This window comes from Tupaia chinensis, unplaced genomic scaffold, assembly GCF_000334495.1.
Source record: "Tupaia chinensis unplaced genomic scaffold, TupChi_1.0 Scaffold000317_1, whole genome shotgun sequence".
NCBI lineage: Eukaryota > Metazoa > Chordata > Mammalia > Scandentia > Tupaiidae > Tupaia > Tupaia belangeri.
The window spans coordinates 1,724,962-1,740,616 of NW_006159810.1; the positions used below are offsets into that span (position 1 = coordinate 1,724,962).

A 15,655-nucleotide genomic window follows, 5' to 3' on the forward strand; every position below is an offset into this window, starting at 1 on the left:
TTTTTCTGATGAGTGCATGGCCCCTATAACAAAAACCTCTCCAAAAAAAAAAAAAAAAAAAAAGCTTTGGGAAAAAGAAATACTGATTTTATATTTACTTGTAGGGTTTCGCAGTTTAGCAGAGCGTGCCATGGCAAGATCAAAGTGGGCCTGGTCTGCATTCTCACACAGATGTATGATCCGACACAGGCAGTCAGCAGCGAACACCCGAGTGGCCCAGCGGGGTGCCACAAAGGGCTTGGATTTATCTTCTTCACCAAGTGTGGTAAACATGGTATCATCATCCATCTCATCTTTCTTTTCAGATTCTTCATCTTTTCCACTACTTAATGGAGTTGCAGTGCTCATATCTGTTACAAAAATAAAGAGTATTTAACAACCCTACATACAGCAAAAATAATGATTTAGACAGCATTGCTGTTAGGAAATTTCTAATAAAGAAATTTTAAAATTAAACCTTCACTCTGGAAAACAGTAAAAGGGCAAGTGTTTTTTAAAAACAAACGAACAAACAAAAAAGTTAAAAACCAAGGAAAAGAAAAGGCAGATGAATTTCACATAGTCAAGTACATGGTTTGAGTCTTGGGAGCCATGGCTGGCCCCCTCTGTTTTTAAAATAATTATGAGCTCTGCTGCTTGTTATATACAATAACATAACCTGATCAGCATTTTTAATTTATTTTAATATATCTAATGTGTCTTCAGGCATTTAAAAAATGACAGAGTGGGGAAGAGACAACAAAACACAGAACTCCGTTACTCTATCACCTCTTGCAGCTTCTTGTGTCTCTTCAACCGTAACACGAAGATACTGGGCTTGATGATCTCTTAATAAATGCACTACAATGTTTGATCCCGGGTACGTGTGGTATAAAATGATTACAAGGGAGAAAAGGCAATGAAGGGTATCAGTAACAAACAATATTCCCCTTTCTAAAATGACCTAACTAGCATTTCTGAAATTTGAGAGTCTGAAATCTGCCATGGAATTCATGAGTTCTGACACCTTCATGGCTAGGGTCTGCAAAGCTCACTGTATTTATGCACCTTAAAGTTTTCCCATGTCTTTTACACTGAAGTGCTAAAGTTAGGACAACGTATGAAGGAAATGTAGTTACAGCATTCATTATCCTGAGGGCAAAGACTAAGACATAGACATACTCATCCTTGGAACACCTTCAACCTATCTTCCAAATAGGGATCAGAGAGGAGGGTATACAGAAGGAACAAAAAACTAAGGTAAAAGATAGGAGAAAAATTTATATTAGAGGCACTATCTAAAGCATGCTACATAACAGTAAAATATTTGAAACTTATAAAAATGCTTTGAGAACAGGGCCAGCAAGTAGCATGGTGGTTAAAGGCATTGGATTCCCACATGGCCGATGACAGTTTGAGTCCCAGACCTGGAGGCTGGCTTTCTTGCTTTCCTTTTCTCTCTCTGTCTCTGTCTCGTCAAATTAAAAATAATAACGAATGGAAATAAATAAATAATTCTATTTAAATAAATACTTTGGGGGGACCAGCAGTTAGCGTAATGGCTGTGTCGCTGAACTCCCATGTAGCCAATCCGCGGTTCGAGTCTCAGACCCAGTGGCTTAAACTCACACCGGGAGCGTGTACGTATGTGCCCAAGATCCCAAGAGGAGAATGGAGGAGAAGGGATCGTGGCGTGGCCATACCCCTGGGGGTGATTTCTTGCTTTCTATCTCTTTTTTCTCTCTATCTTTCTGATGAGTGCATGCGCCCTATAGCAAAAACCTCTCCAAAAAAAAAAAAAAAAAAAAGCTTTGGGAAAAAGAAATACTGATTTTATATTTACTTGTAGGGTTTCGCAGTTTAGCAGAGCGTGCCATGGCAAGATCAAAGTGGGCCTGGTCTGCATTCTCACACAGATGTATGATCCGACACAGGCAGTCAGCAGCGAACACCCGAGTGGCCCAGCGGGGTGCCACAAAGGGCTTGGATTTATCTTCTTCACCAAGTGTGGTAAACATGGTATCATCATCCATCTCATCTTTCTTTTCAGATTCTTCATCTTTTCCACTACTTAATGGAGTTGCAGTGCTCATATCTGTTACAAAAATAAAGAGTATTTAACAACCCTACATACAGCAAAAATAATGATTTAGACAGCATTGCTGTTAGGAAATTTCTAATAAAGAAATTTTAAAATTAAACCTTCACTCTGGAAAACAGTAAAAGGGCAAGTGTTTTTTAAAAACAAACGAACAAACAAAAAAGTTAAAAACCAAGGAAAAGAAAAGGCAGATGAATTTCACATAGTCAAGTACATGGTTTGAGTCTTGGACCTAGAGGTTTAAAAATCATGATGGGCACCATGTGCATACATGCCCAAAACACTGAGAGAAGAGTGGAAGAGGAGGAGAAAGGACTCTGGCATGGCCACCCCCTATGGGAGGGGTGGTTTTTCCCTCTCTGTCTCTGGTGAGCCTGTGCACTACAGCAATTTTTTAAAATTACTTTTATGTAAATTATATTTATTATTTCAACAGCTTTACATGCTATGTTATACTACAGAGCAACTTGGAAATTTTTTTACATGAAAATTCAGCTTGAACTTTCAAAATACCTTGAAAGACATTTTCTAAAAACTATGGAAAGTTCATTAGTTTGTAAAGTAACTTAATCTTCAACCACTTTACAGGGATTTCTAGATTAAAAATTATTATTACTTTTAAATGTAAGCTTAAATTTATGTATGTATGCCTGTTTCTATAGATCAAGAAAAAAAACATCTTTATTATTTTAAGAACACGAATTTAATACGTACCACTAGAAGCTGCCAAGACATCTTTACAGAGCATTAGCCAATGGGAGAGTTTTTCTACTGCCAGCGATGAAAGCATATGTCCCAAAGTGTCATGGATATCAGAGCACAGTTTTCTGTCTGTCTCCCGGTCTAACATTCCAAAAAGAAGTCCTTCGAGACCAGTTTCTGTTATATTAACACCTTGGTGCCGGCAATGGATATCGCTTCGAGAACTAACCCCGGGTGCAAAAGGACTGACATCTGAAAAGCAATTTTTACAGAAGAACTTATATGGCTTTTATTATATGCTACAAGTAACAATTACGCTAAGGACCAACGCTTACGTGTAAATTCACAAAAGCGACAAAATCAGCTATAAATACAATTTAACTATGAAGCTCTGGTTTATATACTTTTAGGATTAGAACTTAATCTGACAATAGGATTAAACTCATATCTTTAAGAGGGATTATATTGAGATTCTATAAACAATCTCCGGAGAACAGTCAATTAACACTCCATTCTAATTTTAAAAAGTGTGGGAAAAAGATATACTTCTAAATATGTTCGATGAACTGAAAAACTTAGTATATTTGTTAGAACAAATTGAAATGTATTTAGTCATACGTTTCAGGTCTTTAAAAGTTTATAAAGCCGTAACACAAATACTGAGTAGAACATATCCTAAAAGATAAATAAAATTTGAAACAATCCTTTTCAACAAACATATGATCAAAAAGTAATATTGTGGTACACCATTTAGAAATTAGTGGTTAGATTCCTTGGTTCATCTGGAAATATTTTATTCTTATAAAGAGTGGAAGTATTAATAGTACCACTGTCAGACTGAAGCATGAGTACCACTGGGAGCTCTGACATCTAGAGCTCTCTGAACTCTAAGAGGGTAAGACAGAGGGATGTAGACAAAAAGTAACAATACTTTATTGTATTCTTGTATTCACTCCCAAGTGATACAATAAAATAGGTATATTATTATATAGTATTATATCACTCCAAAGTGATACAGTAAAATAGATTATACACAAGGGAAAATTGCGGAAGATAGCCAAAGTGAGTACAATTTTAAGATAGAGGACCAGCAGATGGTATAATGGTTAGTTACATTACTGGACTCCCATGTGGTTGACCGCAGTTTGAGCTCGGAACCGGCAGCTTGAACCTCATTTCAGGGGTGTGTGTGTGTGTGTGTGTGTGTGTACCCAAGATCCCAGGAGGGAAATGGAGAAGGGGCTGTGGCATCACCATCCCCCCAGGAGGTCATTTCTCACTTTCTTGCTCTCTATCTCTAGCAAATGCACCCTATAGCAAAAATCTCTGGGGGGTGGCGGGTGTTAGGGTGAGGAGTGAAAATCTAATACAGTAGGAAAACTTGCAAGGAAGTTTCCAAGACAACAATAGGAAGGGATTAGGCACTATACCTATTAGGGCTTTGTGTTGTTTAGTTTTTCCCATTTAAATGGTGAATATTTTCGAGTCCCAGACCTGGTGGCCTGCTTTCTCATTTTCCTTCTCGCTCTCTTTCTCAGTCTCCCACTTTCTGGTGAATGCATGTGTACCAAAGCAAACAAAATAATAATAATAGATAAAATTAAATAAATAATAATTTTTTAAAAAGAAAACCAGTGACTTAAGAGAACATTAACTGGGGCCAGCAGATGGCATGGCATGGTTGTTAAGATGCTAGACTCACACATGGCTGATCATGGTTCAAGTCTCAGACCTGGAGGATTGCTTTCTCTCTCTCTCTCTTTCTCTCTCTGGTGAGTATATGTGCACTATTAAAAAAATAACAATAATTAATAAAAATAAATAATTATTTTTAAAAGGAGAACATTAATTGATTAACTACTGTGTCTAAATTTCTAAAAGTGGAATTGGTAGGTCAAAGGAGAAGCACCTTTTGATAACTTTGGAAACATCCTGCAAAAAAACTGTCCAGAAAACCTGTATGGCTTTACATTTCTAGCAGCAGTGGATGAAATTTCTCTATTATTGATACCTTTCCCACCACTGATTATAATCATTATTTTAAATTTTGATCAGTTATATACAAGAAAAATGTCATCTTGTGATTACAATAACTGGCATTTATTTAATCACTGTAGGTTAAAGATATTTCATCTGTTGATATTTCTAGTTTTATAAAATACCGCTCATGTGCAGAAAATAGCTGACATAGAAGGTTTGAGACTACCTTAGTAAGTCTTAATTGCAAGGTTAGCCCTTGCTGGCATCTGGGAATTCGATTTCTGGGGTATTCCCTGGTAAATGTGGCTTACTGTGCCTCAACTGCATTTACGCTGAACACTGGCTCTCCTGATAATCGGAGCTTTTGCTACATGCCAGGCCGACCAAATATATGGGACCAGCCTTTAGTAAAAACCTTGGGCACTAAGTCTCTAGTTAGTTTCCCTCGTAGACAAAAACTCACACGTCACAACACTTGCTGGGGAATTAGCTGAGTCCTACGTGATCAGAGTGAGGATTCTTGGACCTCGGGCCTGGGAGCCTCTGGACTTTATTTCCCTTTGCTTATTTTGCTCTGTGTCTCTTAGCCTCAATAGATAACAGTCATGAGCGTGACTACATGCAAACTCCTCCAAGTGAATCACCGAACCCAGGTGATCCTAGGGCCTCCCAACACACTCATAAAACTTCAAAAACATGAAAATAGAAAAACACACAATAATAAGTGAAATTAATTAATAAAACAAAGTAAGTATATTTTGCAAAGATTTTATCTTGTCTTTCAATTTTCACTATGGGACTGACATATACAAGTTTTGAAATCTTTTATGTATTCAGAAGAGTTCTGTAATTACTTTCCTTCCTCTTTTCTCTCCCAAAAATAATGCTTACTGTCAAAATTTTCTACTTCTTTTTTTCCTTTTAAGATTTTTGCCTTAAGGCTTATGCACTTACCACCGAGAGACAGAGAGAAAGAGAGAAATCACTCCAGGAGAGATGGCCACATCACAATCTCTTTTCCTCTGCTTGCCTCTCAGGATTTGGGGCACACATGTATGCACAAGGGCCCAAAGCGATTCCCAAGCCATCAGGTCTGGGACCCAAACTATGGAGACAGCCATGTGGGATCTAGAACCGTAACCAGCAAGCCTCCTGCTGGCTCTATACTAAACATCATTTACTCTATAGTATAGGTATGTCTATTACTAGAGCTGTTACTATACTATGCTAAAACTGGAGTTATTTTTGTATCTTTCTTGGGAGTAATCAAGTAGCTTGTAGACACTGGAAAATTTTCCTAAATAAAAATTTTCTCTCATAATAGGGAAATATCTCTGTCGATTAAAGTCTTAAAAAGTTTCCAAACCACTTAGTCCCTAAAGATCAGAAGACCAGCTATTAATACAAGCTATACTTAAAACCTTCCAAAAGTAGGAAGAACTAAAGAAAGCAAAGATCAACCTTTTGCTACCAAAACACCTGACATTTCATAGTTTCGCTGGCTGCTTTGGCCTTACCTTGTCAGAAGAAAAATTGTATCACAGTAGGTTAACTATCATCAAAATCAGGAAGTTCTCAGGTGTCTCTAAAACATATAGTTCCTCTTTTTAGAAGTCTATTAGTGATTTACAGCAACATCCCTTAAGGGATAGCAGAAGTATTCTGGTACTAAATGCTCCTCTTTTTTTCCCTTAAGAATTATTTAATTTTATTTATTATTATTTTTAAAAGAAATTATTTTATTTTAACTTTATTTATTATTATTATCATTATTATTTTCCAGTTTGATCAGAGAGAGACAGGGAGAGAGGGAGAGAGAGAGAGAGAGGGAGAGAGGAAGTGAGAAAGCAAGCCACCAGGTCCGAGACTTGAACCATGGTTGGCCATGTCGGAGTCCAGCGCCTTTAAACACCATGCCACTAGCCGGCCCCTTATTTATTATTATTTTAATTTAACAGAGAAAGAGAGAAAAAGAGAGAGGGAAAATAAGAAAGCAAGCTACCAGTTCTGGGACTCAAACTCCGGTTGACTGTGTGGGAGTCCAGAGCCTTAACCACCATGCCACCTGCTGGCCCCAATGCTACTCATTTTTTTTTTAAGAATTATTTCATTTCATTTTATTTATTTATTTATTTTAATTTGACCAGAGAGGGTCAGAACGAGAGAGAGAGAGAAAGAAAGAGAGAGAGACAGAAAGCAAGCTGCCAGGTCTGGGACTCAAACCACTGTCAGTCATGTGGGAGTCTGGCATTCTTTTTTTTTATTGCTATAGGGTGCGTGCGCTCTCCAGACAGACAGAGACACAGAAAGCGAGAAATCAGCCCCCACAGGAGATGGCCATGCTGCAATCCCTTCTTCTCCATTCTCCTCTCGGGATCTTGGGCACACACGCACACGCGCCCTGTGTAAGTTTTCAGCCACTGGGTTCGGGACGCGAACTGCAGTCTACTACATGGGAGTTCAGCAACATAGCCATTACGCCAACTGCTGGTCCCAGAGTCCAGCATTCTTAACCACCACACCACCTGCCAGCTCCAATGCTACTCATTTTTTAAGCTCCACTTTTTTAAAAACTAAAAACTCAGTGTTACCATGAAAATTACACTGGAATTTTAAAAGTGATAATGGTTTTATTTAAGAAAATAAGACTCTTGAGCACATCTCAACATGAAAATGTTATTTAGTAAATAATACTCAGGGTCAGCAGGTAGCATGGTGGTTAGGGTGCTGGACTCCCATATGGCTGTGGTTCGAGTCTTGGACCCAGACCTGGCTGCTTGCTTCCTCACTTTCTTTCTCTTTTTCTTCCTCCCTTTGTCTGTCTCCCTCTGGTGAGCACACATGCCCTATAGCAAAATTTAAAAATAATACCAATAATAAATAAAATAAAATAAGATAAAAAATTATTTAAAATTAATTAACAATATCCATTTATTTGTTGTGGATAATGCATACGGTAATGACTTTGACTGCACTGATAAATACAGTACATGCAAGCTGGGAAGATCCATTTTTTTTGCTGTGGAGATGAACAGTGATTAAATGTAAAAAAACAAGAAAATTAAAATGTATACATAAACAAGATAAGTAACACTCATTACGAATATAAAAGCACTTAAACGAAAAGGAAGTAGCGTGACCAGCATAACTCACTGGAGCCACTGCTCTCTTTGTCCCCCGCATTCTTTGCGAGGCTCATGGCATATTCACACACTTCGGCCGCTTCTCTCTGTGCCAGCTGTCGGAGACATGCCACAGCTGCTCGTCGAAGTAGCAAATGGGAGCTGCACAAGTGAACCTATAAAGCATAACAATTTCACAACTTGAAAAAAGGCTGCAATTCTTTGATCTCACTTGCCTAGTAAATATGTATTCCTTACTTGTGAAGAGGCTCTACATCTAAGTACCTCAGTTAATAACTGTCTCAAGATCTGTGCTTGAAAGCTTATAGAAAATACTTAGATGAAATCCATAGGACCTTCTGTCTTGCTTTTGTTTTGGCCATAGGGTGTGTGCGTTCATCAGAGAGAGGGCAAACGAGAAATCAACCCCCCCCGAGGCGTGTGTGTGTGTGTGTGTGTGTGTGTGTGTGTGTGTGTGAGGCCATGCCACACGCCACAATCCCTTCTCCATTCTACTCTTGGGATTTGGGACATGCATGCACACATGCTGGCATAATTTTCTTTTTCTTTCTTTTTAGAAAAATAATTATTTAATTCCCTTTTGTTATTATTATTGTTTTTAATTTGACCAGAGAGAGAGAGAAATGGAAAGGGAGAAAGCAAGTCACTAGGTTCAGGACTCGAACCGAAGTCAGCCAAGTGGGAATCCAGCACCTTTTAACCACCACACCACTTGCCAGTCCCCACCAGCATGATTTTCAAGCCACTGGGTCTGGGACTCACACTGTGGTCAGTCACGTGAAAATTCAGCACCTTAACCACCATACCACATACTGGCCCTGGATCTTTTGTCTTTTACACTTTTTTTTAATTCAGAGGGTACATGTACTTGCTAGAGAAAGACAGAGAGACTGAAAGAAAGGGAGAAAGTACCCCATAATTGAGAGTGGTCATGCTGCAACCCCTTCTCCTCTATTTCTCCATCCTGTTGTATTTAGGGCATGTATGCACATATGCGTGGTGTGTTTCTCAAGCTGTTGAGGCTGGGATTCCAACCAAATGACTGGCCATATGGGGTCCAGCTCCTTTAACCAGTAAGCTATAGGCCAGCCTGTCATTTGCACACCTTACTTTACACATGGTCTTCCTGAACAGTCATCTAAATTTTTTAAGTACATGAAGACCACATGTAGTGAATGAAAAGTTAGGAAGCAAAGCACGCAGTAAGAATAGAAAGCAGAGTATTTATTAAAATGAAAAAAATAAAATCAAGTAAGCATAAATTCCCAAGAAGAGTTGCGAAATTAGACTTTTTGGCACTTAAAAATCTGAATACTCTCTTGGGAACCAGCAGTTAGCGTAATGGCTATGTCGCTGGACTCCCACGTAGTCGACCGCAGTTCGTGTCCCGGACCCGGTGGCTTAAAACTCACGCCGGGCGCGTGTGCGTGCGTGCCCAAGATCCCGAGAGGAGAATGGAGGAGAAGGGATTGCGGCGTGACCATCCCCCCTGGGGGGTGATTTCTTGCTTTCTGTCTCTATGTCTCTCTCTGTCTGTCTGGCGAGCGCATGCGCCCTACAGTGAAAATCTCTCCCAAAAAAAAAAAAAAAAAAATCTGAATACTCTCTTTTTAGGAGTCAGCATTGGGCCCAGCTACGGAAGCACAGGTGGTAGGACACTACTGCATGATGCTGGAACCACGCAGAAGGCCAGGGTCCAGGTTCTGGGCTGATCTGAACACACTGGGCAGATCAGGACACACCTGAGATCCTGGTACGAGGAGGCCGGGGCAGAGATCACAGTGTGATGAGACTGGTGAGGGTGCCTATCTCTGCTTCTCATAAAAGAAAGAAATAAACTTAAAAAAAAAAAATCAGGTCAGCCCGTAGCCTACTAGTTAAGGGAGCCAGATTCTATGTAGATAACCATGCAGTCTGAATCTCAGTCCAGTGGTTTGAGAAACATACTGGGTGTGCCTGTGTGTACGTGTCCCAAATCCCAACAAGACAGATAAATGAAGAATGGATTATAGCCTGAACACATCCCAATGGGAGCTGCTTTCTCCCCCCCCACCCTTTTTTTTTTTTTGAGAAGTTTTTGCCATAGGGCGTGTGTGCTCACCAGAGAGAGACAGAGAGAGAGAAAGCGAGAAATCACCCCCTGGGGGTATGGCCACACCGCAATCCCTTCTCCTCCATTCTCCTCTCGGGATCTTGGGCATGCACGCACACGCGCCCGGTGTGAATTTTAAGCCACCGGGTCCAGGACTTGAACTGCGGTCAACTACATGGGAGTCCAGCAACATAGCCATTACACTAACTGCTGGTCCCATCTTGCCCTCTTTTTCTCCGTCTCTCTTTGGCAAGTACATGTGCACCCTAGCAAGTAAAAAAAAATCTGCTGATAATTAAATGAGCAACTGTAATGTAGATCTTCAAATGTTAATTAAGCTTTAGGAAATAAAATTCTGAGTGGGAAAGACTTGAAAAAGGTGATGCATTCTTAGCCAAGAAACACCTCATCAAAATATTTCCTAATAGGTTAAAAAAAAACAATGAATAAAATTAGTAATTATGAAGTGACTGCTGAAGCAGAAACCCCAGAATACACAATCCAGAAAACTTATAATTTTTTTGTTTTGGTGCATTTTGGTCTTTTGGGAAAGAAATGTGGGGGCTCCCTGAATAAATGAACGAATGAAAGAGCTTTATACTTACACAAAGGCTAGGAACAAGACTAGACAGATTGACATGTCGGGGTGCAAACATGTGAAGTTGCTGAAGGCAAGATATAGCAGCTGCCTGAACGAGAGAATCGGAGTGGTCCTGGGTTATTGCACAACCCACCAAACAAGAGGAACGGATTGTAGAAATCGTCGCTCCATTCCCTTGTAGCAAAAGAGAATGTAAAACACAATTGTTATATTAGTATCACCAAAAATATTCCTAGAAAACAATTATCTTCTAAATAACTCCTCCTCTCAATGATTATTTAGATTTGTTTCAAAAGCAAAAAGTCTACAATCGCCATAGAAATGATTTCAAAACACAACTGTATTTGGATGACAACGATGTACCTCTCTTAGCTTTATCTAGATTTCTATTTATTCTCTGATAAGTTACAATCACTGCTTTATAAGCAAATGATTTCCCTGGTTCTCTGTTCAACCAATATTACCATTTCTTTTATAATATACTAACTTCGAAACCTGTTTTCTTAGTAAGATTAATGACGATTTTTACAGAGATAATCAGGGAAAATACACAGCAATATCACATACTGCCCACATACTAATTTAACTGCCAAGTGACCTAAGATTTTCACTCATGTAAAATAAATTTCATATGCGTATAAAGACCAAACAAGGAAATCAGAGAATCACGTAAGACTTAATCTAGTTTCATATGCATTACCTTATCATCATTGCTTCAGAAAATGCTTTATAAACACCTATGCTTAATCAAAGGCACATATTCATTCTCTTCATACTCCTACGACATTCACAGGAGGAAGGTACTGTCCTCATGCTTGCAAGCCTATACCGAGTCCAAGACAGACATGTCTAAATCATTTATTTTCTGTTCCTAGTATTCTTCCTTAAGACCCTTTTTCCCTCTCTTCTTCCTTTTGTAAAATACCAGGAGATAGGACCAGCAGATAGTGTAATGGTTACATCACTGGACTCCCATAATCAACAGTGGTTTGAATCCTGGGCCCGGCAGCTTAAAACTCACACTGTGTGTGTGTTCGTGCCCAAAATTCCAAGAGGAGAATGGAGAAGGGATTGCAGCATGGCCATCCCGCTGGTGGGGAGGGGGTGATTTCTCGCTTTCTATCTGTCTGTCTCTGTCTCTCTGGCGAGCACACGCACCCTATAGCAAAAACCTCTCTAAAAAAGAAAAATACCAGAGGACTTTGAAATGTTTATGGAATTATAATATAAGCTTATTTTAATGCAAAAAATTTCAAAATCCATGCACTGTTTTATCATAGTACACGTTTCCTACTAACCTTTTTTTTTTAGGTTTTTGCCATGGGGCATGTGCACTTGCCAGAGAGAGAAATGGAGAAAGGGAGAGTAAGACATTATGGGGACCAGCAGATGGTGTAATGGCTAGTTTGCTGGACTCCCATGTAGTTGAAAACAGTTCGAGTCCCAGACCTGGTGGCTTAAATTCACGCCAGGTGCATATGTGTGTGTGCCCAAGATCCTGAGACGAGAATGGAAAAGAAGGGATTGCGGTATGGCCATCCTCCCTGGGGGCTGATTTCTCACTTTCTGTCTCTTTATCTCTCTCTTTCTGGTGAGCACACACCCCCTATGGCAAAAACCTCTCCAAAAAAGAGAAATCATCCTCTGGGGGGATGGCCACACTGTATTCCCTCTCCTCCATTCTCCCCTTGGGATTTTGGGCATGCACACACACATGTCCAGTGTGATTTTCTTTCTTTCTTTCTTTTTTTAAGAGCGATTTTTACTATAGGGCATGTGCACTTATGAGAGAGACAGAGACAGAGAGAGAGAGAAAGTGAGAAATCGCCCCTCAGGGGCTGATGGCCATGCCACAATCTGCTCTCCATCGTTCTCCTCTTGGGATTCTGGGCACACATGCACAAGCACCCAGCACTGAGTTTCAAGCCTCCTGGTCCGGTGCTTGAACTACAGCCTTGTGGGGGTCCAGCGCCTTAGCCACTACGCCCTCGCTGGCTCCACACAAAGTGATTTCTTTCTTCCCCAGATGAAAATTTTGAGTTTATTAATCCTCTCATGCAAAATCCACACGATCACCACAGAATCTGTATTCTTTCAACTTCTTTCCAGCACCAACACTGGCCTTTGCAGTCTCCAACTTTCTTCACTCCATTCTTGCATTCCTTTCCCTCTTTTCTTGACATCTTTTTCTTTTCATACAAGCCATGTCTTGCAAGTCTATGTTTGGATTCATTTTTCTTTACATAACCCGAGGAATTGTAAATTATACCAAAGCCAGTGAAAACATTTAATTAATGATGGAGGGGAAAAGGGAACACTCTGAAAGTGGTTTATGTATTTGGGATATATTCACAAGAATTTGCTGACCTGAGTGTTTAACCATTAGCAGAATTAGTAGAACTGAGTGCTAATAACAGACTTTAAAATGGTAAATGTGCCACTTGTAAGCTCTATGCCACTTGTAAGCTCTAAGCTCTAAATGTGCCATTTGTAAGCTCTATGCCAGTCACTTATCTTCTTTGAGCTTGTTTCCTCTTAGAAAAATGAGGTCTCATTTATCTTATGGCAGTGGCTTTTCGAAGTATGTTCCTGATCTTTAGAGTTAAAAAAAAATGACACAAAGGTCCATGAAGGCAAGCGGGTGGCACTCCAGAAGTAACTCTGTTTTTACCTTTATATTCATGGGGCTCCAAGTAAACTTTCCATTTATGAATTTTTTTTCGCTCAAAACTTATAAAATAAAAAAACTGTCATGTTCTAGGTTTGTTGTAGAGATTAAAGAAAACAGCTCACGTCAAAAGCTGAGCACCAAGCCCTTCGTAAATCGTTAAGTATTCATACATAGTGATTATTACTATTATTATTACAAAATTTCCTCAAGCACTATGATGGTGACATTCAGGAGGCCAATAGATAGTAATTATTTGTCTAGCTTTTCAAATTTAAGATTGAATTTAAGAATTTACCTACCTTGTAGCTCAGGGCCAACAGTAGTTATTATAGCACCCAAGCATCTACCCAAACACTGGTGGACTTCCGTATGTGAAGGTGGGACTGTCAACAGCAAGGTAAGAACTAGGGATAATGTCGGTTCCACGTAGCCACGATACATTGGGCCACTAGAATCCACTATCAAAGCAAGTGAATGAAGAGACCAAGTCTAGAAAAAAATAGAATAGTAGATTATTTGTAAGGAGTAGAGTATACCAAATTGAGTATACTGAATTGTTACATGCATATACCTTTTAATATTTTTAGGCACATCAATGCAAAGTGGCAAATCAAGACAATAGGATATTTTCACACACACTCTTGACCCTCACTGCAGTACATTTACTTTATGTTTAAAACATGAAGTAAAAAAATAAGAAAAGTTAAGGAGTACACTGGAAGATTCAATCAGTGGTGTAGGATCTGTGTTAGAGTATTAGAAAAGAGAGAGGACAGTTATTTGGAAAATAAAAAACCTGATCTACATAACAAACGCAGAAAACAAAAATATGTACAAAATAATAAATTATAAATAAAGAATAAATGTTTGAGGAATATATGTGAACAGGTTAAATTCTCAGATCAAGACAAATAAATTCTTATGTGCTATTACAAATAAGACTCATAAAAAGACAAGAAAAGACCCTAATACATTTTTTGTAATAACTTATCAGTTATTATCAGTTTATAGAGCAAATAATTTTCCTAAAAATATTAAACATTTTTAAAAATTATTTATTTCATTTTATTTATTCATTCATTTATATTTTAGTTTGACCAGAGAGAGACAGAGGGTGAGAGTGAGAGAGAGAGGAAGTGAGAAAGCAAGCCACCAGATTCAGGACTCGAACCCTGGTCGGCCATGTGGGAGTGTTCAGCACCTTAACCACCACACCACCTGCTGGTCCCCAATATTAAACATTTTATATTAGAAGAAAATCAGTGTTATACCTGGACCTCAGGGGATGTTCCATCTTGTGCCAGAGCCAGTAAAATGCTGACACTGGTCTTCAGATGCTGTCCTGAGCCTATCCCACCAACGTAACGATGCAAACAACCAAGAGCCAGGGAATGGCCAGTCCTAGAGACGACGTCTCGAGCCGATTTCAACCTAAAAACAGATTATGTGTCAGGGATTGATTTTTCTATTTTCCTGGGTAATCACAAGCTTACGAAGAACTCACACATGTATGTGTGTACATACACACTTGGGCACACACACACACAAAGGCATTTATTTGTTCTGAGAATCAGAAAAGATTACAGTCATGATTACTTCCCTTTCTACTCCCTAACCAGAGTTGGAATTTTAATTTAAAGTCATACAATTCATTGGATAAGCCTATTTTATTTTTAGAGAAAATCTGATAACTTCTCAGTTTTTAGTATCAACTATTCTTTCAAAAGGCAAGAGGCATTTGAATATTGTATGTATCATTGTTTTTAAAATAATAGTTTTTATAACTGGTTTTGAAAATACTTTTAAAAGCTATTTGTAGTCACAGAATTACAAAAAGATTTAATCTTTTACCTAAGAAATATCACATAACTTGATAAATACAATATATTCCTTCAAAGTAGGCTAATTTTTCTGCCTTAAGAAATATATATATCAGGGACCGGCAGTTGGTGTAATGGCTATGTCGCTTGACTCCCATGTAGCCGACCGCGGTTCGCGTCCCAGACCTGGTGGCTTAAAACTCACGCCGGGCACGTGTGCATGCATGCCCAAGATCTCGAGAGGAGAATGGAGGAGAAGGGATTGCGGCATGGCCATCCCCTCTGAGGGGTGATTTCTCACTTTCTGTCTCTCTGTCTGTCTCTTTCTGGTGAGTGAACACGCCCTACAGCAAAAACCTCTCCATAAAAAAAAAGAAAAAAAAAATCTATATATACTAGAGACCAGAAGATGGCATAATGGTTATGTCACTAAACTCCCAGGTAGTCAACCACAGTTCGAGTTCTGGATCTGGTAGCTTAAAACTCATGCTAGCAGGAACAAGCAGTTAGCATAATGGCTATGTCGCTGGACTCCCATATAGTTGGACTCCCATGTAGTTGACTGC

At 39.2% G+C, this 15,655-nt stretch overlaps 1 protein-coding gene across 2 annotated transcripts in view; it reads right to left on the minus strand.

The window, feature by feature from the left end:
* The window catches only part of HEATR5B (HEAT repeat containing 5B), a 109,406-nt gene that overhangs the window by 52,725 nt on the left and 41,026 nt on the right, over positions 1 to 15,655 (minus strand). For both annotated transcript variants that reach the window (XM_014588914.2, XM_014588915.2), the window contains exons 19-24: positions 14,541 to 14,700; positions 13,569 to 13,758; positions 10,603 to 10,772; positions 7,916 to 8,060; positions 2,795 to 3,034; positions 1,823 to 2,074 (exon numbers count right to left, since the gene is read on the minus strand). In XM_014588914.2, the coding sequence (XP_014444400.1) occupies positions 1,823 to 2,074; positions 2,795 to 3,034; positions 7,916 to 8,060; positions 10,603 to 10,772; positions 13,569 to 13,758; positions 14,541 to 14,700 (1,157 nt within the window). The remainder of the gene's footprint in view (positions 1 to 1,822; positions 2,075 to 2,794; positions 3,035 to 7,915; positions 8,061 to 10,602; positions 10,773 to 13,568; positions 13,759 to 14,540; positions 14,701 to 15,655) is intronic.